Genomic DNA, 23065 nt, shown 5'->3' on the forward strand with positions numbered 1-23065 from the left:
TGTATGCGTCTGTGAATATTTAAATTTCACAGCTAGAAAGGTCACAAATTAGTCAGCATTCTATAGATAAATACGGTGTTGGCTTACACACTATAATCCTGTAATTATAAAACATATCTGTGAGGTCATTTATTTCCTTGGGAGAAAGAAAAGCACTCTTTAAGATCTTGCTTTTCTTTTTTTTCTTTTTTTTCTTTTCTTGTAAAATTTTATTTGACTTCATAATTGTGATAAAAGTATATTTTCACCTTGTCTGCTGCACCCTTTTGAAATGTATTATAAACACACTTACAATGTAATTATCTGCTTAAACCGGTGTAATTATCCCTCACAGCAATTATTTTTCCTTGAGATACGTATTCGGCACTGTATAAATAAGCACATTATCGCTAATACGCGGAATTATTTACTAAACCGTCAATTGTGTTAAATTTGCAAAGTGTAGGTAGTTAAATTAAAAATATCCAACAATTTTTTTTCAGTTCACTGTTAAGTGAATTAAGTTGTTGGTTTTGGCTATTTGTGGTATAAATGAAAAAAAGAAAACTGTTAAAAGCAAGCCCTATGTCATCATCCGGTACTTCCGCAGGGGGACAATCAATCCTGAAGCTATAATCAGAGACAAGCCATTGGTTTCCATGGTTAGTCTACTTTAATTTTTTTTTTTGCTCCAGAAAGATACTTAATTCAAAATCTGTGCGCATGTATGTGTCATGCTTGCTTTACAAATAAAATCACATTCTTTTAGGGGTGAAACCCCATTCTCTTCGTGTTATTGCCAAGCAAAGGGGTGAGCTAGAAATCTTGAAGTCAATTCTTCCTGTCTCTGACTTCTATTGCGCTAACCCTTTCAAATCCTTAAAGTAGTTTCAAGGGTTAAAGGTTACTTTTTCCTGCTCGAAGCCCATATACACCGGCATCTTTGCAGTAAGAGTGCTTGCCCATAACACAGACGAGGCCACATTTTGTTCCTTGATTATTTTTCTTAGAGGAAGAGAAGAAATGTCAGGTGCACACAGTGCACATTACCATAATCCTTACCAGCAGCGTTTTCACTGTAAATCTCTTTCCTGAACAAACACACATTCTTGCTTCATATTGCTCGGTGATGACATCTTATTTCAGTATGGACTCGTATCAAAGCGGGGGGTGACACATAGTCACAACAGTTTTGCCTAGTCCATACGACTGAATATATACAAATCAGAGAGACTTGGCATTGCCTACTGTGCGTTACAATGTTTTTTCCCAAATAGCAGATAGGTATGGCAGCAAAGTCTTCAAAAGACATTTTGACAACTTGAATAAACCATTTGAAAAAAGTTACTCAACAGGCAATATAGATTATAAGGAATCACAGGAGACAAGTGTCACAAAAGAATGTTGGAATTTGTGGCTTACAGGTGTGGGCAATGCTGGCTTTCTATTTGGTATTGGATCCCAACTCCCAGCACTAGTAATTCTGCAATATGAATTAAAGGAACATTCTAAGCACCATAACCACTGCAACATGCTCAGACCCACGCCAGTTTGCAGGTCCTGCATTAGCTGTGCTTTACTCTATAGAGATATCCAGCTTTTCCTGCAGGAGAAGACTGGTTTCGGCATAGACACCAAGGTACGTTTTCAAACCTTACTGAAACAGTTTGTCTTTTTTTTTTTTTTTATATATATTCTTTATTTTGGCTGTGCATAGATTTTACAAACAGTATTGCCATGCCACAACAGCTAGGGCAAGCTTTTCAAGACATAGACATTCATATGGCATTTGATAATTCTGCAAATTTTTATGAAATAAAAGATGATATTACAAGAGAAACAGGCTTAACTTTGTGTAGGTAAAACATTGTGATGCTATTACTGCCTGTGGATGCGTATATGAGATTATCAGTGTAAGGTCCTGTAAGTTATCAGGCCTGGTAGATATGGAACATATAACATGAAAACATTAACTTTGTTTGTACGCCATGAGTGTTATTCCCCTGGATGCTGAGTAAAATAATATACAAGACATTAATGTGTTATACTGCTAGACAGAATGCAGGATGGAATTAAACAAAATAATATAATATAGCCACTGGGGAGCTAGGCTGGTAAAATGATTGCTTATAGTGGAGCAACAACTCTGTATTCCCCACGCCCTGAGTGTGAAGCTTGACCCCATGGGACCTTTGAGATACAGTTTAGCTGATGCCTATCTGTGGCAGGTTATTGTCTTTGGATGGTATGAGTCCATTCCATTCTGGTAACAGGTACTGACCTGCTTGTGATCGCGGTAGCCATCATGAGGCTGCAGATTCCCATGCTGGGTGTGTGGCTGCCACTTGTGACGATCTTATCTGGGGTGCAGCTCCCTTTTGGGTCGATGTCCAGGTGAGTGCTGTATGCTCTCTTCAGTCCCCCTCTCCGGGTTTAGGTAGGTCGGGCAATGCTGCGTGTGTGGCAAGCATGTGGTTGGCTGATCGCCACGTGGGAGGTCCCTATCTCTACGGCTCCGGGCTGTAAGGGGAGCCGGTGCCCTTAGTCCGTGGATCCCCCTTCTCCCAGCGGCGGGATCGTGAACCCCGGGGCTTCTGGGTTGGGTAACGGCTTACAGTCAGTGGACTGTGGCATGGAGGAGTCTCCGGTTGGGCCCCCGGCCCGGAAGAGGGACAGGTAGCGGTGGCTGCTTTACTTACAGTTGCCATTTCAGGAGGGGTGTGAGTGGGTCTCCGCTTGGCCTGGCAGATCGCCTCGAACCTTGCATCGAAGGCCTCTATCCAGCTCTGTCCCATCAGGCTTGTTTGGTCGCTTTGGGGTTTCAAAGTGGTGGCCATCTTAGTTGAGCCGCGTGGCTCACGGGATTCTTTTTTTTCAGGCTTTATGGAGCCGGCTTAGCTGGCCCTGTGGGGACCGGGATAACCCCCACCGGTCCAAAGGGGGGGCATAAGACGTGCTGTCCCGCGGTCCGTCCGACCCAGGCTCCCCACTGTTTGCTTGGCTGTGGGATGTTAGCTTTAGAGTTGAAAAACTTGTTTTGCTTTTTGTTTTTGCAAGATTTGTAATTGTTTTCGTGTGTTTGTGGCTCATATAGTGAGGAGCTACAGGCAAACACGTCCAGCCATGTTGGAGTTCAGGCCCCGCCCCCAACAGTTTGACTTCTTACCATGAGTGTCTCTAGAGAAATCCTGGCACCATAACAACTATAGCATGCTGTAGTAGTTTTGGTGATTGGACTGTTCTTTTAAAAGTAGCTTAATATGGGAAATGGAGGGTAACAATAGGAAATGTTGGACGCAGATAACAGACTAATTTATCACGCATTCTCAAATCCAGATCTGGGACCTTTCAGGGTTTGTACCATAATTAATTGGGGGAGGTTCAAACCAAGTGAAGAGAGATTAACGGGGAAAACACCCAGCATCCACTTCATCTCCCCCATCAGTCAGGCATAGGTGTAGCCAAGTGTCCACATTTAAGAGACATTACCGCTATATTTCCCATACCAGGTGGAAGCACAGTTGAGTGGTGGTAGTCATGTAAAGGATGTAAATGAATTCTCCATGACTGCATAGCGCAATTATGACAATTGTCTCTCATAAGATGGGTGGGTTGCTGTGGATTAACATGGTTTTAGTGTCAGCTGCTGCAGAAAATAGGGAAGTTAAATGGTATGCTTTCCTCCCTTCAACGAACACATGTAGCCTTAAGGCCTCTTAATACTAGACAGAAATACACTACAGTTTATAAGCCTTGTATGTATAACTCCCAAAATGACTAGAATTAGAAACAGTTTGTTATCCCTGCAAAGAATATCCTTTATGGGCTATTGGAGGGTCTTATGTGTAAAGTCTGAAATATTTAGAAACTTTTCTGGGTTGAAAGAAGCAATTAATACGAATTCCCAACAAGATACATCTCTGAGCCCCATTGCAAGGTTGAAAGTGTGCCTGTAGCATGAATTCAGAATTCTAATTTTGCTAAATCGATTACCTAGTCCATTGTACAGTCCATGTTTCTTTCTGGAGTCAGTAAGGTTCTCTTTATCTATTGATTTTCCCCAATATAAACGGAAGTAAATGGTGTTTACCCTTCTATAAGCCGTGTTTAAACATGCCACGCTGAAACATCTTCTGTGCTATATAAGCTTCAATTGACTGATTAATCCAGCCATGCTGAGAGGAGTTGCACTGTTTTAAGTCACCCCTGACAAAGATGAATCAAGAAGTATTGTTTTTTTTTTTTTTTTTACCTCTTTGACTATATAAAACCACAACACTAATTGTATTTTGATATTTACTTTTGTATGACTTTGCTGTCCCAGTCTGGGACTCCCAGGGCATTGCAGTGGGCACACACCTCCGTCGCTCAAAGGGTTAAAAGCTCAGTGTCTGTATTCATCTGGTTTATAAACTATAACTTTCTTCACTGATGTCTACTCTACAAATTGTAGCCCTGGAATTTTCCTTGAGGAGGGAAGAAATATATTCACCTTGCAGAAAGGACATATTCTTATTAAAAAAAAAAAGAAAAAAGTATTTTGTTGGCACAGCGATCGGCTGCTCTATCATAGCAATCTAGTTATCTCCCAGCCTTGCGTGTCTGCCTAACCCCCTTGAGATCCTAAAACAGGCTACTAACCGCTCTACCAAGGCAGGAAGGGGATAAAATACTTTGATCCCTTTCAGTAACATTAGAGGAGTACGACATATGACTAAATGAGTTTAATGTATTTTCTTTTTGTATAAACAATGATTATATATCTGTATTTTTTTTTTTTAAGTGGGAAAAAAAAATTCACAAGATTTAGTGTTTGCATCTGATTGAAAACAAATAAATGTTCGTTTTCATTATACTAAAGGCATAGCACAGATGCGAATGTTTTGAGAAATAGCAAGTTCATTCTCCGTGCAATGCAAACATATGAGCGTGCTTTGCACGGTCCAAGTCTTAACGATGACACCATGAAATATGTGTAACTGATCTGCCAGCAATTACTTGTGTAAATGTGACATGGTAACATAAACTGCATTGTCACCGATACAAAAAATGAACTGAAATGCCTTAAATTTGGCTGTAGGGAATATATATTTGTAAAATTTAGAATGTAACTATGTGTTTATCTTTTCTCTTCTTGTTTTAGGGCTGATTTCTTACACCGAATATTTGTTCCTTCTGACAATACTGACAAGTAAGTTTCATGCAATTACTACTATGAAAGTATTGTTACCTTCCCCTTTCCCCTAGGATTGCATCATACATTGATAATATAAAGCTTTTGATCTTAGATATTGTTTTCAAAAAAATTATTAAAGGAACACTCTAAACACCATTATCACTACAACCCCTGTAGTGCTTATGGTGCCAGGAATGACCTGTAAGTAGTAAAAATGTGTAAGAACAGTTTGAAAACCTATCTGAGCCCTGCCTGGCACCCATCACCACTCTCCCTATTGCCAGAAGCTCCTACCACTGAGCTAAGCCCATCCGTGCAGTGCTGAGCTTATTGGCTGGGCCTAACTCCGTGGAGCTGGGGGAAGCTAATTGCGGGAACCTCTGGTAGCAGGGGAGGCATTCTTAAGCGGCTTGACTACTTACGCTGGGTGCACTCTTGGCTCCCTAATAATTATAGCAGGCTGTGGTGGTTATGGTGTTTTCAATGTTCCCTTAACTTCAACGGTCACGTATGCCTTTTCACTTTACCTCTTTGCTAAAGAGAGGGCAAAATGAAATATGTTCTAAGGTTAAGCTGTTTCGCATGAACAATTAACTGGTATGTGTACCGTTATATATGTATATATTATCCTATTCAAAATAAAAAAATATATGCAAATCCTTTTCACAGTCTCTAAACAAATTACATTTGCCTGGGGTAGGGTGCCAATACTATTTGTAAACTAAAATCTATCTGGCTCACTATCGCTAGTTATTTAGAACATTTTGTGATAACCACAAATAGCCACCTACTCCAAGAATCATCAAATACTATTGTCAGAATTCGTCATTGCTAACACATTAGTTTACGAGTATTGTTCGATTGGTTATTACCTCGGTTTATCATTATTCTTTTGAAAATCTAAAAATTCGGTGAAAATAAAAATAATGCCCACACACATTTTTTGCCAAGTTAAAAAAAAATACATCTGACATGTACTGGACAGTCAAAAGCTATTGAACAGATATGTTTTAATCTTGGTGGGGAAAGCATCTGTCTGTTTAAAGGTTGGAAGGGGAGTTGTCAGACGGGAATGTGAGGATGCTGAAGAAGGGAACTAAACATTATACAGCAAGGTGTTTTTAGTCTGATCTACCCCTGCACATTACATCACTCTGGCAATCTTAGCAATCATACAGCCTATTAATCACAAATAACTGGGAATTACAAAGTAAAACAATGATACATTTTCTATCTTCTTAGTTTCTATATATATATATATTTTTATGGTAGTTTAACAGCAATGTTGCCTAAAAGCAACCCACTATAGCCACCACAGAAACTTGTGGTAGAATTTTCAGGATCTTTCTGTTAAATGTCAAAGCTATTTGACAAGAACTGGCTCTTTCGTGGCACATTAAAGGACCTCTACAGGCACCCAGACCCCTTCAGCTCAATGAAGTGGTCTGGGTGCCAGGTCCCTCTAGTTTTTAACCCTGCAGCTGTAAACATAGTAGTTTCAGAGAAACTGCTATGTTTACACTGAGGGTTAATCCATCCTCTAGTGACTTTCTCGCTGACAGCCACTAGAGGCCGCTTCCGCGATTCTCACCGTGAAAATCACAGTGAGAAGACGCTGACGTTCATAGGAAAGCATTGAGTAATGCTTTCCTATGGGCGGTTTGAAAGCGCGCGGAGGAGGAAAGGGAGCCCGGCGCTGGAGAAAGGTAAGTGGCTGAAGGCCCAACAGGAGGGGAGCCCTGAGCGTGGAGGAGACCTAAGGACTACATAGTGCCAGGAAATGAGTTTGTTTTCCTGGCACAATAGTGCTCCTTTAGGCACGACACCTCTGCATATGTGGAATTGAACTTTAAAGCGGCAGTGTCATGGCCGAATCCAGTTTTTTTTTGTTTTTTTTTAACCCCCCCCCTCTTGACTCCACTACATCTAATTGTCCCCCTAGTTACCCCCAAATGCCCCTAAGCCCCCATATTACCTATTTTTTAATCTTTATTTTCTCCCTGGACCTAGGTCCTGGGCACCACCATCTTTGTGTGGGTAGATGAAGTCCCTGTAGGACACGTCATCTGCCCACACTAGATAGCGCTGTGAAATTCCCGCGCATGCCAAGTTAAACACTTGGGCATTTGAACAGGAATTTTTGGCCATTAATTCGTCAGAAAGACGAATAAATGATTAGAAATTTCAAATGAATGAACGAAGACCTCTTCGTTCGTTTGTTTGGTTTATTACAAGAAGGGAGCTACGGCGCGCAGCTCCCTCCTTGTAATATGTAAAAATAGAAGTGGCTGGGAGCAGTTCTCCCCGCCACTTCCCAAGTCCCCCCATGTCCTCCCTCACTCAATAAGACCCCCATAATATCATATTAAAATCTCCTGAATGCTCCTACTCGCTATGCCGCGAGTAGAGGCATGTCTACAAAATAGTGAGTAGCCAATGGCTGCTCAGTTGTTAAAAAAAAAAAAGCTCCCCCTCTCTAACAAATGGCCCCATGGTGGGGCATCTATCAACTAGCAGAGGGGACATAGTGTCCCCCCTGAACCCGTGCCCTGCGAGTGGGGGCTAGTCAAGTAAACTGGGTACATAGGGTTTCCCTTGGCCCACACCCATGCGTGGTGGGTGGGGGCCCTAAAGAAAATGGGGGAGGCCTATTGTCCTCCCCCACCCATGAGCGGCGGGTGGGGGACCTAAATGAAAATGAAAAACCTGTTGTCCTGCCTCCACCCATGGGCGATGGGTGGGGGGGGGCTAAGTGTAAATACACCCCCCCAAGGTGACTGAGTCTCCAAGCCCCTAGTCACCACCCTCCACCCAAAAAAAATTAATAAAGACCTACCTACCAGCCTCACCCTAAAAATAGTGAGGGGGAACGAGAAACTAAATCCCTGTAAATAAAAAATAACTTACCACTATGTCCCCCCAGGCTAGTTAAGAGATGCCCCACCAAGGGAGGGGACAATCGGAACAAAGTCCCGAATTTCATCCTAACACCAATGGACGAACTGCTCTCATTTTGTTAGAATGAAATTTGGTAGTTTTGCCAGCGTTCGGGAATATGGAAAGGAGGCATCGCAAGAACACCAAGGAAAGGTGAGAATTGTGAAAAAACTTCTCTGACCACAGGAAACAGAGCACACTTTGCTCCTCTGCTGTTCATTGATGGTCAGGCGTAGGAAACCTCCATAAGACAAAGTAGTCCCTACTTTGTCTTATGTTTTAAAGAAAACTAGATTAGATAGGAAGAAATCAAGAACAGATCCTGACAGAGGGAAAGAAGAGGAAGCTATTTAACGAAAGGTAAGTTCGGCATGACAGTGCCACTTTAAGTTCAGCCTTCCAACTCTGATCATAAGCGAAAAGCCTGAGAACACTTGGGGTAGTTTATTGGAGATCACAAACCTCTTTGATTTTTGAGGGTAGCCATCACTGCTATAAGTTAAGGAGGCATTAACCTACTACAGAGTTTAGCAGGACTTAACTGGGTTGGAGTAGGGGACAACTCAACCTTTTAAATTTACAAAACCTAAATACTCCAAAGGTGATGGAAACACAGCAAAGAAGGAAAACTTTGGATTTTAATACTCAAGCAGTTGCATAGACACGTTTTATGGAGGTCCAAGGGCTTTAGAGCATTTCAATGGCCCACTGGTCAGGGGTTCAGTGTTTCCCCCCAGCAGAATCAAGAGTTATGCATTTGACCTTGACCAGATCTAGCAGCAATTAAATCCAGCTGCCTGATGCATATATTTATTGTACTTTCATCTCTGCATTCATTGACTGGAGAGAGCTGGTGTTAGCCTTTCATAAAGAATTGACAGATTATATTTGGAATATATCCCAAGCTGCACACCCTGTAAACATTGTAGCTATCCCAAGGTTTGCCGCAGGTGTTTCATGGTTTACAAATGAAATTTAACTCGTGTTGTAAAAAAGTTCATTATCTGTTTTTACTTTTATTAGATTCTTGTCTTAAGTGAAACTTGCATAAAACTGTGCAGGAAAAGATGTATTTTATTATTTATTTAAGACCGTAAATTGACCCTGATTTCTATCTGTGGGTTACTTATCACACATACATATTAATGACTTGTATGTGGTTTTGGTGCCATCTATAGGTCATACATGCTAAGTGTATGATATGTTCTATACTAAGTATTGTAAACTGCAACCACCCAGTTTTTGATAAGCTGCCATTCCTGTGAGCCTTTGCTAGTGGTTCTTATGTTACTCAGGATAGTGAGAGATCATGAGAGCCGTTCATGAGCAGTGAAAAGGTGGGTGGCCTTACATTGTCCACGTGTTTACTAAGCAAACCATTATGGTTTGGAAGTTACCAAAACTGTCATACAACACAGTAAGGAAAGTCACAAAATAATAAAACACATTTCTCCATAAGACTGTAAAAAAAAAATATTTTCTTTACCTGAGGGAAAGAAAAATCTGTGAATAAATCTGTGTCCATACATAAAAATCTAAGAAGGTTATGAACGATTTGAGATAGACGATCGATTCCTGTGTTTGATGGCTATATGTTCTAGGAGCAACGCTGTAACTTTCTGTTTGTAGGTTTGGAGTTGAACGTATGATAGCATACTTTAATTAACTGCATTTCCTCATTTATGATTTAATTTGTTTCATAGATGTCTGAGAAAGGGAACTCTAGCAGAGAGTTAATTGGTAATCTCTGTTGCATTAAAAAGAAATCCTTCCAAAAAAGTAACTCGTATTTTTTAAGCAGTTCAATATATTCCACACTGCTACAGTAGAGCAATAGAGTATAGTTTTGTTTAAACAAATTAACAAAGGTCATAGGTTATGGTACAAGAAAGTAAATTTTGACTCTATCCCTGCAAACAATTTGTAGTAAAAAACCTTTTCCCTTTGACATCAACGGATGAGTTTTTACCATGTCCTTTTGCAGTCAATAGCTGGGCAACTGCAGAGCACAGCCATAGTATGATGCCATTAGCCATGAGCACTTTGCAATTTTTGGAGCCCCAAACGGTAAAACATAGTGGACGCACAAAAACAATGAATTTCCATTTCTTGAAACTACAGGTGATTGTCTGCTGTAGATCCCTAGAAAAAATGTACTACACGCAAAATATCACATTCTCTCCTATGACAGATTCCCTGGAAACCTTGTGGCCCTTAATTCTAAAGTAGATTGTACTTCTATGCATTCCTTTGTAGCAGAATACAAGACCCTCATTAGAAACAAACATCTTCTGTCTTTGCAAGGGAATTATATTTCATACCGATCCACTTGACTTGGCTTGAGAGGCATCAGAATACAACTAATATCTTAGAAATCTTAGAACAACATTCCATTGAGGGAAACTTCATTTTCAGTAGAGAATGTTCTTTACATTGGACGTTCCAAATAATTCTTAATGTTGGCTCACTTTTGAGGTTCATTGTACTGGAAGTTTCATTTTTATTCTGAATATTCTTTTACTAACTTAATGTGTGGAAGCACAAATGCAAGATACCAAAACATAATTTTACAAATTAACCGTTTCAAAGCCTAAATGTATTCTGAATAGTGCATTTTATATTGATTTAAATCTCCCAAGTATTTTTATTTTGTTTTTTTTTGGCTGACGATATTTGTCATTATATTGTCATAGCTGGAAATGTATCACAGTCTCTATGAAATAAATCTTATTTAAAATATATTGCTGTGAAACAGACAAACAGAACTGTTAACATTGTTAATTTGTTCTGTTACTTTATTGCATTTATTTGAAAATGTAAGCTGTATAGTTGTCCTGTAAGACTTTTTAGCTGTTGAGCAGACTGCTCAGTGGGCTTTGCTGCTGGTGAGTGGACCTCTCCATGGACTTAGCTGTTGTACCAGACTGCTCTCTTTCGATGAGTGAACCTCTCTGTGGGCTTTATTGTTGATTGATGAGCTATGGGCTTTGCAATAATGAATACATTTCTCTCTGGGCTTTGCTGTTAAAAAGTATTCTAACTTTAGTTAGAAGGTAATGTGGTATGTAGGCTTAGATCCAGAATGGCCTGATTTGTCGACATGTCAAAGGATATAAGGCAATTTGATCTTCACACACACTTCAGGACCTGCACCACCTAAAAATGGATGAAATAATGTCAGTACCCTCACCTGATACATTACATTCCTTTCATTCCTTGCAATTGATGTGTTATTACCACACAATGTAATGAGCGCTGCAGATGATTTCAGATGCTTGTGGGTATACTCCTTCATATCTGGGGAAACACATTGAGGGCCAAAACGTGAGACTCGGATAAGCAACAGAATGCATCCCCAACTCTTCATACAACAACCATATTGGACAACCATCCTCATCTGATATGATGTGATAAATGCCTCCTTTTATTGGTAAAATTGGACCCACAATCTTTCAGTTTTCTTCAAATATGGCTTGTGCTGCTATTCTGTGTGTGTTAACCGTTCTGGTTTATGTAATTTTATTGTTGCAGAACCACAGATTGGGTTTCACATTGCATTTAAAATGCTGGACACAGATGAGAATGAACAGGTTGAAAAAAAAGAATTTTTAAAGGTAAGCACGTTACATTAATTTGGCTTTATAAATACCTTTCTAACTTTTATTCATTTATTATAAATTCTACCAATAAAAAATGGTCTATAGAATTGGATATGACCAGAAAGCAATTTGCAGGTTCAGGCATGGATTTGTATTTATTTTTCCTTCAATGTGCAGCGAGTTTACAAATTCATTGGCAAAAAAAAAATCTGTAGTCACCTTGACACCCAAAGCCCACCCTTTCATCAACACACAAGACGTCTCACTCCCTTTTCTCACAGGGAACCAGTTTCATTTGGAGATGATGAAAGTGTTAACAGTGAAATAACGCAGTAAAATAAACCTAAAGCTATTTTGCTAAAACGAGATTTCTGATTTTGAGAAAACCCCCTATTTTGTCAAGCTGCTCGAAAAAAAAAACCACGGTTTTGCACTCGGATAATGATTGCACCCTAACAACTACGTATTTAAGTTGAAATATGCCTTTATCGCTGTGAATTTCAAGATTGAAAGTCTCTTCCCACTTAGTTTTAGATTTCCATCTAATTGGAGTAGTATTGCAAGATTTTAAGTCCTACATATAGGGTTTCTCTAATGAAAGCCTTTAACCTCTGTTTTTGTTTAAGGAATGTTAAATCCTAAAGTCAGTGATTGAGCAAATGTGCAGAGACTGAAGCATGAATGGGCCTGAGATTGATATCTCTTGTAATGAGCAAAAACCTGATGAAATTAAGTCTGGCTTAAGTGTGGATAAGGTTTAGGTTCCGTCCCCGTTGTAATTTGGAGTAGTGCTGTATCAGGTTTTGATCCTTAGCATTTAATAGAAAATATTTTAATGCCGGTTTAATTGTTAGTCTGGATATGATGATGGTTATTAATAGGAAAAGTGTGTTTCATTAAGGTTTGTCATTTCACTCAGACATTTCTAATGGTCTCAAAGCCTGTAGGCTAATAAGGAAAGCTTTGCCTTTGTTCATTATGTATTAATATACTTAATGCTGAATTAAATGGGCACTTAATGCACTTCTTCCACTTACAGCTACAGTACGTGTGGAGTGGTTACAGTGCCTCCCCACACTCACCAAAACTGGAACTTTCCCCAATACCCAGAGAAGACCCCCATCTTGACTGCCTTTACTTTACACTTCCACATTATCAGTGTCAGCCCTGTCTGTCCTAGATAGGATTCACAAGCTGAGATAGCTAGGTATGGGTTACCCTGTTACTCCTCGTGCTGGTTAACAATTGTTCCATGTGATCTTTTAGCAAACTGACATTTAACAAAAACAACCAGCGTAGAATTCACTGTCAAAGATCCAGAGATGTTGCTAAATCCAGTTGGGCATGGCTTAGACACTCTTCTTATCCAGATCAAGTCTGCCCTCTATCCAGCATGACACGCTAATCGGGGTATTGGTTAGGTGGAAACTCAGATGATAAGGTAAGTCCAATAGGCCTTGAGAATTTTTTTTTTAGGCCCTGCTCCTGGAGTGGTCAGTCCTTGGCATATGGTGACAGGTTGTTAAATGTTTCAAAGGCCATGACTGTGCAAAGGTTACTCCATGCAATGTAACCACTTGACTGATTTGAAGTTGCCATGATGCTTGGAGTCTGTGTGTGAAGGACAAAAGTATTAGAATGGAAGCTAGGGAATACACTCATATATGGGTTAACCCATGATAGACTACCAGAGTAGTAAAAGGAAAAACAAAAGAAACACGGAGTGCCCTAATGGAATAAAATATAACCTTTAATAGTTAAAGCGGCACTGTCATGGCGACATCTGGTAAGTTGGAATACATTTGCAATACAGGTTGTGGCATTCGTTAGTCAGGCACATTTTTAAGTAATTGAGATCATAATTTCAATAGTGTAGGTTCTCGTTTATGTAACTATAATGTAAAATTATTAACACACTAAAACATTACTGAGGCCACGCTTATAACAGTACGGTGAATATTGTAGCAAATTGCTAATTCTTAGAGCAAGCTAGTGCAGTTAGATTATTTAACTTCTCAGTATGTAGTAATATGCTAACTTGCTGCGCCTTAACTATTTGTGGACCCAGAAAGCGTTAAATATGCTGGTTAAGCCTGGTGTAGTTGTTGTCTAGTAGTCCATATGAGTGTATATGCTTGCTGCAGCAAGGTTAGGCTTAGTAGAGTGTGAGGCTTTTCCCATGCAAACTATGGCTACCAGTTAGGCGATATGAGACTAGTTAGCCATTGAGTACGAATTAACCTGTTGTATAGAGTAAGTAATTTATAAACTGTAACCTGGTGCAGGTATTTAGTGAAGTAGCTGCATAATCATTAAAATTGAATGCTAATACTGCACATGCTAGTTATACATGGGTACTATACATTGCTTAAGGAAAGGAGGCCATCAGACATTTTAGTAACTGGGTGCTGAGGGTTAGAGGGATCAGATGGATTTGGAGACATACGAGTATAGGCATAAAACAGATTGTAAAATCACATGCAGTAGCTAGAGAGCAGTGCTGTGTGTGAGAGGGGACGACAGGCTAATGCTCTGGCATGTCTAGTGACCCCCAGGGCCTGTCATACTCAGCCTATGCCCATAGCTGTCGGGCACAGTCCAAACCCATTTGCAGGGTAGCGTGTTTCTTCCCGCATGCCTCTTCGGCGCACCGCGTCAGTGTGTGCCGTCTCCCAGTATCTGCAGGCCGTCCTCTCTGTGTACATAGGTGTGTGGGCTCGTTTGATGGGTATGGACAGCAGCTTGGTTTACAGTCCAGGCGGGCCCCTGGCCCAGCGGAGCAGCGGGAGGCTGGTGTAGCTGTGTGCTTTGGTGGAGTACCCGGAGAGGTGAGTGTCCATTTTGCCTCCGACCCATTGCAGGGGGTCGCTTCCATGACTGCCTGTGCTCCGGGCCGGATTAAGAGCCCAGTGGGCCTGGTTCTGATAATTATGATGGGCCTAATTACAAAATCTTATTGACCAAAAACACTAAAACAGTCCTACCTCCTAAGCGTCATTGTCACGACTAGAAATGTGGTCCAGCACGCAGAAACTATGTAAACATATACATAGGTAAGAAAAGGAAAATAACAGGATAGAGCGTAAACCGGACCTTAGAATGGCCGGACTAATACGCTAGAGACAGAGAATGGTCAAAGGGAAAGCCGAGGTCAAGGAAGCCAGAAAATACTCAATACCGATAAAACAAGCCAAGTCAGGGAAACCAGAGATCAGAATAACCAGGGAAACGCCAAGGATCAGGATACCAGGAAATCAGAATCACGGAAATAGCACTCTCAGGAAATCAGGAAACTGAAACCACGACATGGCAAAGTAATGGGAAAAGCTAGGGGTTTAAATACCCCTCTCTAGGCTATGATTGGTCAGAGGGCGACCTCTGACCCCAAAACGTGCGTGTGCGTTGACGTCGTGACGTCACGCACACGTTGGTATAATTTTCGGGGGCGGAGCTACTCTTAGGCACGACCACGTGGTCGGCACCATGTTTGATTCGGGCGTGATGCCCGGAAGAACGGAAGGAGCGGTTCCCGGCTCGCCGACGAGCAGGTAAGCTCGTGTTGTCGGCGTGGCCGTGCTGGTCGGGCACGGCCGTGAGGCTCGGCGGGCCGGTGACCGCAACAGTACCCCCCACTCGAAGACCGCGCACCGGGCGGGAAGGACCCGGCTTAAGAGGAAAGCAGTTGTGAAATGTCCGGATAAGACGGGGCGCATGGACCCGGTCAGCAGGAACCCAACAACGTTCCTCGGGACCATAATCCTTCCAGTCAACGAGATAGGACAAGACACCTCTGGATAATTTGGAATCCATGATAGAACGGACTTCGTATTCTTCTTGATCACCCACTACCAAGGGCGGAGGAGGAGTGGATAACCTGGTGTAGCGATTGCAAGTAAGGGGCTTGAGCAGAGACACATGGAAAGTATTTGCAATTCTCATATGAGCCGGAAGTGCCAAAGAATAGGTCACTGGATTAATACGTTGGGTAACTCGAAAGGGACCTATGTACCGAGGGGCAAATTTCATGGACGGGACCTTAAGCTTGATATGTTTTGTGGAGAGCCACACTCTGTCACCTGGAAGATATACAGGATTAGCGCCCCGTTTTTTGTCAGCTTGGGCCTTTGCTCGTAATGAAGCTTTCTGCAGAGCTGAATGGACGGAATCCCAGGTATCATGAATTGATTCCAAACGGGTGTTCAAGGCAGGAATTTCCGTGTCTGAGAATTCAGAAGGAAAAACAGCGGGGTGATAACCCTGATTTACAAAGAATGGACTATGATTAGAAGATTCATGAGTGGCGTTGTTCCTGGCGAACTCAGCCATGGGTAAGAGCTCACACCAGTTAGACTGATTGGCATTTATAAAGCAACGTAAATAGGCTTCTAGAGACTGATTCGCCCTCTCTGCTGCTCCATTAGTTTGAGGGTGATACGCCGACGAAAAGGAGAGTTCAATGCCTAATTGCTTACAAAAGGAACGCCAAAACCTAGAAACAAACTGGGTACCTCTGTCAGATACTATGCTTTTAGGTACACCGTGCAACCGAAAGATCTCTCTCAAGAATATTTGAACTAGATCTTGAGCAGATGGTAATTTTTTAAGGGGGACAAAATGTGCCATCTTTGTGAACCTATCGATAACCATAAGGACTGTATTAAACCCGTTTGAACTGGGTAGATCCACAATGAAATCCATGGCTAAGTGGGTCCAAGGAGCACTGGGTATGGGCAGTGGTTGTAAGAGTCCAGGAGGCGATCTAGGAGGAACTTTAGAAACGGCACATATTTGACATGCCCCAACATATTATTTGATATCGTTTCTAAGAGCAGGCCACCAAAACCTCTGGGAGATGGCAGAGAGGGTTTTATGGACTCCAGGATGGCCTGCTGTGAGGTTGTCATGGAACAAATCTAGTACCTTCTTTCGAAACTGAGGTGACACATACAGTTTGTCCGGAGGTTTTCCCACAGGTGCCTGAGTTTGATCTGCTATTATGGCACAGAAGAGTGGAGAAGATACTTCGGTAACTGTAGTGACAATGAGGCATTCAGGAGGTATAATAGGATATATCACCTGTTCCGGAGCTTCATCTGTCTCAAACTGCCTAGAAAGTGCATCTGCCTTGGTGTTTTTAGTACCAGGCCTGTACGTAATTATGAAATTGAATCGGGAGAGGAACAATGACCATCTAGCCTGACGAGAGGACAGTCTCTTAGCGTCCCCAATATAAGCCAAATTCTTATGATCAGTAAAGATCAAAAGTGGCTCTTTGGAACCTTCCAAGAGATGCCTCCATTCCTTAAGGGCAAGTACAATGGCCAAAAGTTCCCTATTCCCTATGTCATAATTCTTCTCTGCAGGTGTGAGTTTGCAAGAGTAAAATCCACAAGGATGTAAAGGTGTATCAGGACTTTCTCTTTGAGACAGAATGGCTCCAACTCCTGTCTCTGATGCATCCACCTCTAGGATAAATGGTTTGGTTGGATCAGGATGGGTCAGGACAGGTGCTGAGGAAAATAAAGATTTTAACAGTTCAAATGCCTCTCTTGCTTCTTTGGGCCAAGATGTACAATTTGCTCCTTTTTTGGTTAAATTGGTTATAGGGGAAATCACGGAGGAAAAACCCTTTATGAATTTGCGGTAGTAATTCGCAAAACCTATAAAGCGTTGAGTGGCTTTAAGGCCCTTGGGTAATGGCCACTGTAAGACTGCCTCCAGTTTACGGGGATCCATCTGGAAAAATCCATCTTGGGAGGCATAGTCCCTGGTAATAAGTTTATGGTACAGTCATAAGGTCTATGAGGAGGTAACCCTTCTGACTGGACCTTGTTAAATACCTCTTTCAAATCCATATAATTGCGGTGGAATTTGTGTGGTCAAGGGAGGTGCAACAGGAACATTAATGGTACCAATAGGTTGTGGGATTTGCTTAAAGCAAACACCTTTGCATCTCTCACCCCAACTCACAATCTCTCCTTCAATCCAATCCAAACGTGGATTGTGTTTCAGGAGCCAAGGGAAACCGAGTATTATCGGAACTGTAGGTGAAGATATGATTTGAAAGGTAATTTCTTCAGAGTGGAGAATACCCACTGAAACAGTGATTGGCAGAGTTTCGTGTGTGATGAAAGGCTGGGTAAGAGGCCTTCCATCAATGGCCTCGACTGCTATCGGTTTCCCTTTATGTCTTAAGGGCAGGAGATGTTTTGCAGATAATTCTTTGTCTAGGAAATTCTCCGCTGCCCCAGAGTCAATCATAGCCTCACAATGAACAGTAGTGTTCTTGAAAGATAAGGTTACTTTGACAAGGAAACGGTTCTTAGTCAATTTAGGGGACATATACATCACACCTAAGGTCGGTCCCCGTACGTGCCTTAGGTGTGCAAGTTTTCCGGCCGAACCGGGCATGACGATCTTAGATGTCCCTTCTTGCCACAATACATACATAACCCCTCGTTACGTCTGTGTTGTCTCTCTGCCTCAGTGAGTTTAGCGCTACCCAATTGCATGGGTTCAGGTTCTGGAAGAGGCGTTTGGCTACTCACCACTGGGTTAGAGAAACGAGGAGCTATGGACAAATTAGAACGTCTGTTACGTTGTTTGTTTTTCTCTCTCTCTCTGAGCCGGTTATCAATGTCTATCATGTAGGCAATAAACTCATTAAGATTAACCGGAAGGTCTCTAGCTGCAGTCTCATCTTGTATACTCTCAGCTAGACCTTCAGAGAAAGCAGCCACCAGACCACTATTGGTCCAATCAACCTCAGACGCTTATGTCCTGAACTCTATTGCATAATCGGCTACAGAACGACTACCTTGCTTGATTCTCATAAGGGCTTTGGCAGCGTTCTTCTCCCTGCCTTTAGGTTCAAACTTAGCCTTAAAAGCCGTAAGAAAAGTACTGTAATCACGGGCTACTGCGTCACCACTTTCCCATAAGGGGTTAGCCCAGGTCAAGGCTTTTCCAGTTAATTGGTTCATCAGATAGCCTATTTTTGATCTATCTGTTGGGAATGAACCTGGGGAGGCCTCAAAGTGGTATTCAATTTGGTTTAAAAAACCTCTGAATTCCTTAGAATCACCTCCATAGCGAGGGGGCGGTGACAAGGTTATGGACGGTGGTTTATGTGGTACGGGAACCACTACAGGTGGCGGAACCACAGGTGGTACCGGAGGGACCTCTAAATAGGCAGTCCTCTGGAGCAAGGTCTGAAATGCCTGGGAAAATTGGTCTAACCTGTGGTCCATATCCTCCACCCTACTCTCACAGGCGATCATATGCTTGCATAGTTCTGCAGGATCCATGGCCATGTCGTAATGTCACGACTAGTAATGTGGTCCAGCACGCAGAAACTATGTAAACATATACATAGGTAAGAAAAGGAAAATAACAGGATAGAGCGTAAACCGGACCTTAGAATGGCCGGACTAATACGCTAGAGACAGAGAATGGTCAAAGGGAAAGCCGAGGTCAAGGAAGCCAGAAAATACTCAATACCGATAAAACAAGCCAAGTCAGGGAAACCAGAGATCAGAATAACCAGGGAAACGCCAAGGATCAGGATACCAGGAAATCAGAATCACGGAAATAGCACTCTCAGGAAATCAGGAAACTGAAACCACGACATGGCAAAGTAATGGGAAAAGCTAGGGGTTTAAATACCCCTCTCTAGGCTATGATTGGTCAGAGGGCGACCTCTGACCCCAAAACGTGCGTGTGCGTTGACGTCGTGACGTCACGCACACGTTGGTATAATTTTCGGGGGCGGAGCTACTCTTAGGCGCGACCACGTGGTCGGCGCCATGTTTGATTCGGGCGTGATGCCCGGAAGAACGGAAGGAGCGGTTCCCGGCTCACCGACGAGCAGGTAAGCTCGTGTTGTCGGCGTGGCCGTGCTGGTCGGGCACGGCCGTGAGGCTCGGCGGCCCGGTGACAGCAACAGTCATGTATCTGATGGAGATGATGCTGTAGGGAAACTCATAGGATGCAACTATGAGAAAACACAAACCCTTTGCTAATCTCATGCTTTCATCTTTCAAGTAAACCCATACCCCCTAACAGCAGTGTCCAGTAAAGCAGGAAGTCTATGGATGCGGTAAAAGGGTGGGCTACTGACACAAATCACAAAACCAGAACGGCCGAAAGGGCGAACATACACAAAAAGGGAGAATGTCTGTGTCCCTATGTCTCCCAGTCCCTTAGTGTTTGTGTCCTCATGTCTCCCAGTGTCCCCATGTCACTAGGGGACATTGAGAGACATTGGACACTGGGAGACACGGGGACACAGATACTAGCGAACACTGGGAGACCTGGGAAATCTGAGACTCTTGGGGACACTGGGTGACAGACACGAGGGGACACGGGGAGACATGGGGCACTGAGATACTGTGATATATAGGGGACACTGGAGACTTGATAAAAACCTGGGTATAGGTCAAAATGTTGCGGTGTCCAATAAACCTGCTTAAAGCTATCACAGTGAGTGCCTGATATTTTTTTCTTTTATACTAGGGGACACTGAGACACTACGGGCACAGAGACACTACGGGCACTGAGACACTACGGGCACAGAGACACTACGGGCACAGAGACACTACGGGCACAGAGACACTACGGGCACAGAGACACTACGGGCACAGAGACACTACGGGCACAGAGACACTACGGGCACAGAGACACTACGGGCACAGAGACACTACGGGCACAGAGACACTACGGGCACAGAGACACTACGGGCACAGAGACACTACGGGCACAGAGACACTACGGGCACAGAGACACTACGGGCACAGAGACACTACGGGCACTGAGACACTACGGGCACTGAGACACTACGGGCACTGAGACACTACGGGCACTGAGACACTACGGGCACTGAGACACTACGGGCACTGAGACACTACGGGCACTGAGACACTACGGGCACTGAGACACTACGGGCACTGAGACACTACGGGCACTGAGACACTACGGGCACTGAGAGACATGGGGCACTGAGAGACATGGGGCACTGAGAGACATGGGGCACTGAGAGACATGGGGCACTGAGAGACATGGGGCACTGAGAGACATGGGGCACTGAGAGACATGGGGCACTGAGACACTGATACATAGGGGACACCGATACATAGGGGACATTGGAGACTTGATAAAGACCTGGGTACAGGTCGAAACGTTGCGGTGTCCAATAAACCTGCCTAAATCTATCACAGTGAGTGCCTGAGATTTTTTCTTTTATACTAGGGGACACTGAGACACTAGGAGACATGGGGACACAGAGACATTGGGAGACTAGGGGACTTTGGGAGTCTAGGGAACACTGAGACACTAGGGACACTGGCACACTACAGGCACTGAGAGACACCAGGGACACATGGCGATACTGAGATACTAGGGACACTGGCTGGGAGACATGGGGACACTGCCATGTCTCCTATGTCTCAAAGTCGCCCAGTGTCCTCATGTCTCCCTTTGTCTCCATGCCTCTCAGTGTCAGCAGGAAGGGGCAGCAAGGAGTAGGAAGAGGCAGCAAAGAGTAGGAAGAGGGAGCAGGAAGGGTCTGCATGGAGCAGGAAGGGTCTGCAAGAAGCAGGAAGGGGCAGCATGGAGTAGGAAGAGGCAGCAAGGAGCAGGAGGGGTCAGCAAGGAGTAGAAAGGGTCTGCAAGGGGCAGGAGGGGTCAGCAAGGAGTAGTACGGGTCTGCTAGGAGTAGGAAGGGGCAGGAAGAATCAGAAGGAACAAAGGATCAGCAAGGGGCTGCAAGAAGCTGGAAGGGGCAGAAAGAAGCAGGAAGGGCAGTAAGAAGCAGGAAGGGTCTGCAAGATGCAGGAAGGGCCATCAAGGAGCAGGAAGAGCCATCAAGGAGCAGAAAGGGATCAGAAAGAGAAAGGAGCAGAAGGGCGCAAAATAAGCAGAAAGTAGCAGAAAGGTAAAGGAGCAGAAGGAGCCTCAGAAAACAAAGAAGACTTTGTCAAATGAAAGAGAAGAAAATGAGATTGGAGCACTTCATTCTGGACACCACATCATAAGGCGTTGGTATCTGGGCCTGGCAGGGAAACTTTGGACCCTCTCATCTCCCTAGGTAAAAACAAACAATATCAGTGTTAATGTGTTCACTTTTATTTACTGAGTGTCAGGAAACACAGAGGGCTGCTGGGTAGGGGTGCCGCTGATTGGCTAAATGGGTCAGCTAGCACTCTAAGCCAATCAGTAGCTCCCCATTCATAAAAACATAAAACATTTTTATGAATCGGGAACTAGCGATTGGCTTAGAGTGTCAGCTGACCACTCTAGCCAATCAGCGGCACCCATGCCCAACGTCAATCTGCACTTCTGACACTCAGAAGTCGAATACCACTGAGCGACCTGGAGATCTGGAGCTGAAGGAAGCCTTTGGGGGTAAACCATTTGAGAGCGGTTTCACCCCTTCAAAGAAAGAGCACCCAGGGGCCTCCTTGCATCATAGCATTTTCATTTAGATAAAGTTGTTATGGTGACCAGAATGTTCCTGTAATTTGATGAAAGGAACACTATAGTGTCAGGAATACAAACATTTATTCCTGACACCATAGTTGTGAAAACGCTATTCATCCTGGCTTTATGTGAAAATGACTATGCTCCTTCCCTTTCATGACACTGTCAAAAAGGGGCCAAGCATGGATGTCATTACAATTATGCCCGCCCTACCCTCCCCCCCCCCGGAAAAATTCCTGCGGACGTCCATGCTCAGGGTCCCCATGTTCCCCAGTGTCCCAATGTCTCAGCGTCCCCATGTCTCGGAGCTGCTGTCTGGACTCTCTGTGCAGAGCTGCTCCCCCGCGGATCAGTGAGTAGAGAGAGGCAGGGAGGGAGATGCCGTAACTTCTTATCACTGCCTCTCTCCACACAAACAGCGACCCCTACTGGCCGGCGCTGGTATTGCAGAATAATCTATGTTTATACTGAGACAGACATTTGTATTGCCGGTATTACTGCAATACCGGCACCGGCTAGGCAGCCTCAAATACCTGAGAAATACTTCTGAGAAATACCTGGCAACCCTAAGAGTAGTGTGTAAAAAAAAAAAAAAAAAAAAAAAAAATGTTTTTTTTTGTTGTTGTTTTTTTTTAAACCAATGGGCCTATTCCATGGGCCTGGGCCTGGAGCTGCAGCTCCATCAGCCCCTATGTTAATCCGGCCCTGCCTGTGCTACAGAGGTTAGGATCCTCGGTTGCTCATCCCGCCGAACCCTTCTAGGAATCCTTGTGTGGTTTTCACCCCACCGGTCAGTCTCGCAGCCGCGAGCGGGAACTTAGCTTAGTTCCCCTTTCTCCCGTGCCATGTGGGGCAGTTGTGTCGGCGGCCATCTTAAAGGGTGAGCCGGTTCGATCCG

The 23065-nt window shown here is 43.4% G+C and overlaps 1 protein-coding gene across 1 annotated transcript in view; it reads left to right on the forward strand.

Annotated features, from left to right (window-relative positions):
• MICU2 (mitochondrial calcium uptake 2) overlaps window positions 1-23065 on the forward strand; it is a 284103-nt gene that overhangs the window by 202239 nt on the left and 58799 nt on the right. Inside the window, exons 5-6 of the mRNA XM_063429809.1 lie at window positions 5123-5170; window positions 11624-11706. Coding sequence (XP_063285879.1) covers window positions 5123-5170; window positions 11624-11706 — 131 coding nt within the window. The remainder of the gene's footprint in view (window positions 1-5122; window positions 5171-11623; window positions 11707-23065) is intronic.

This window comes from Pelobates fuscus, chromosome 1 (assembly GCF_036172605.1).
Source record: "Pelobates fuscus isolate aPelFus1 chromosome 1, aPelFus1.pri, whole genome shotgun sequence".
Classification (NCBI taxonomy): Eukaryota; Metazoa; Chordata; class Amphibia; order Anura; family Pelobatidae; genus Pelobates; species Pelobates fuscus.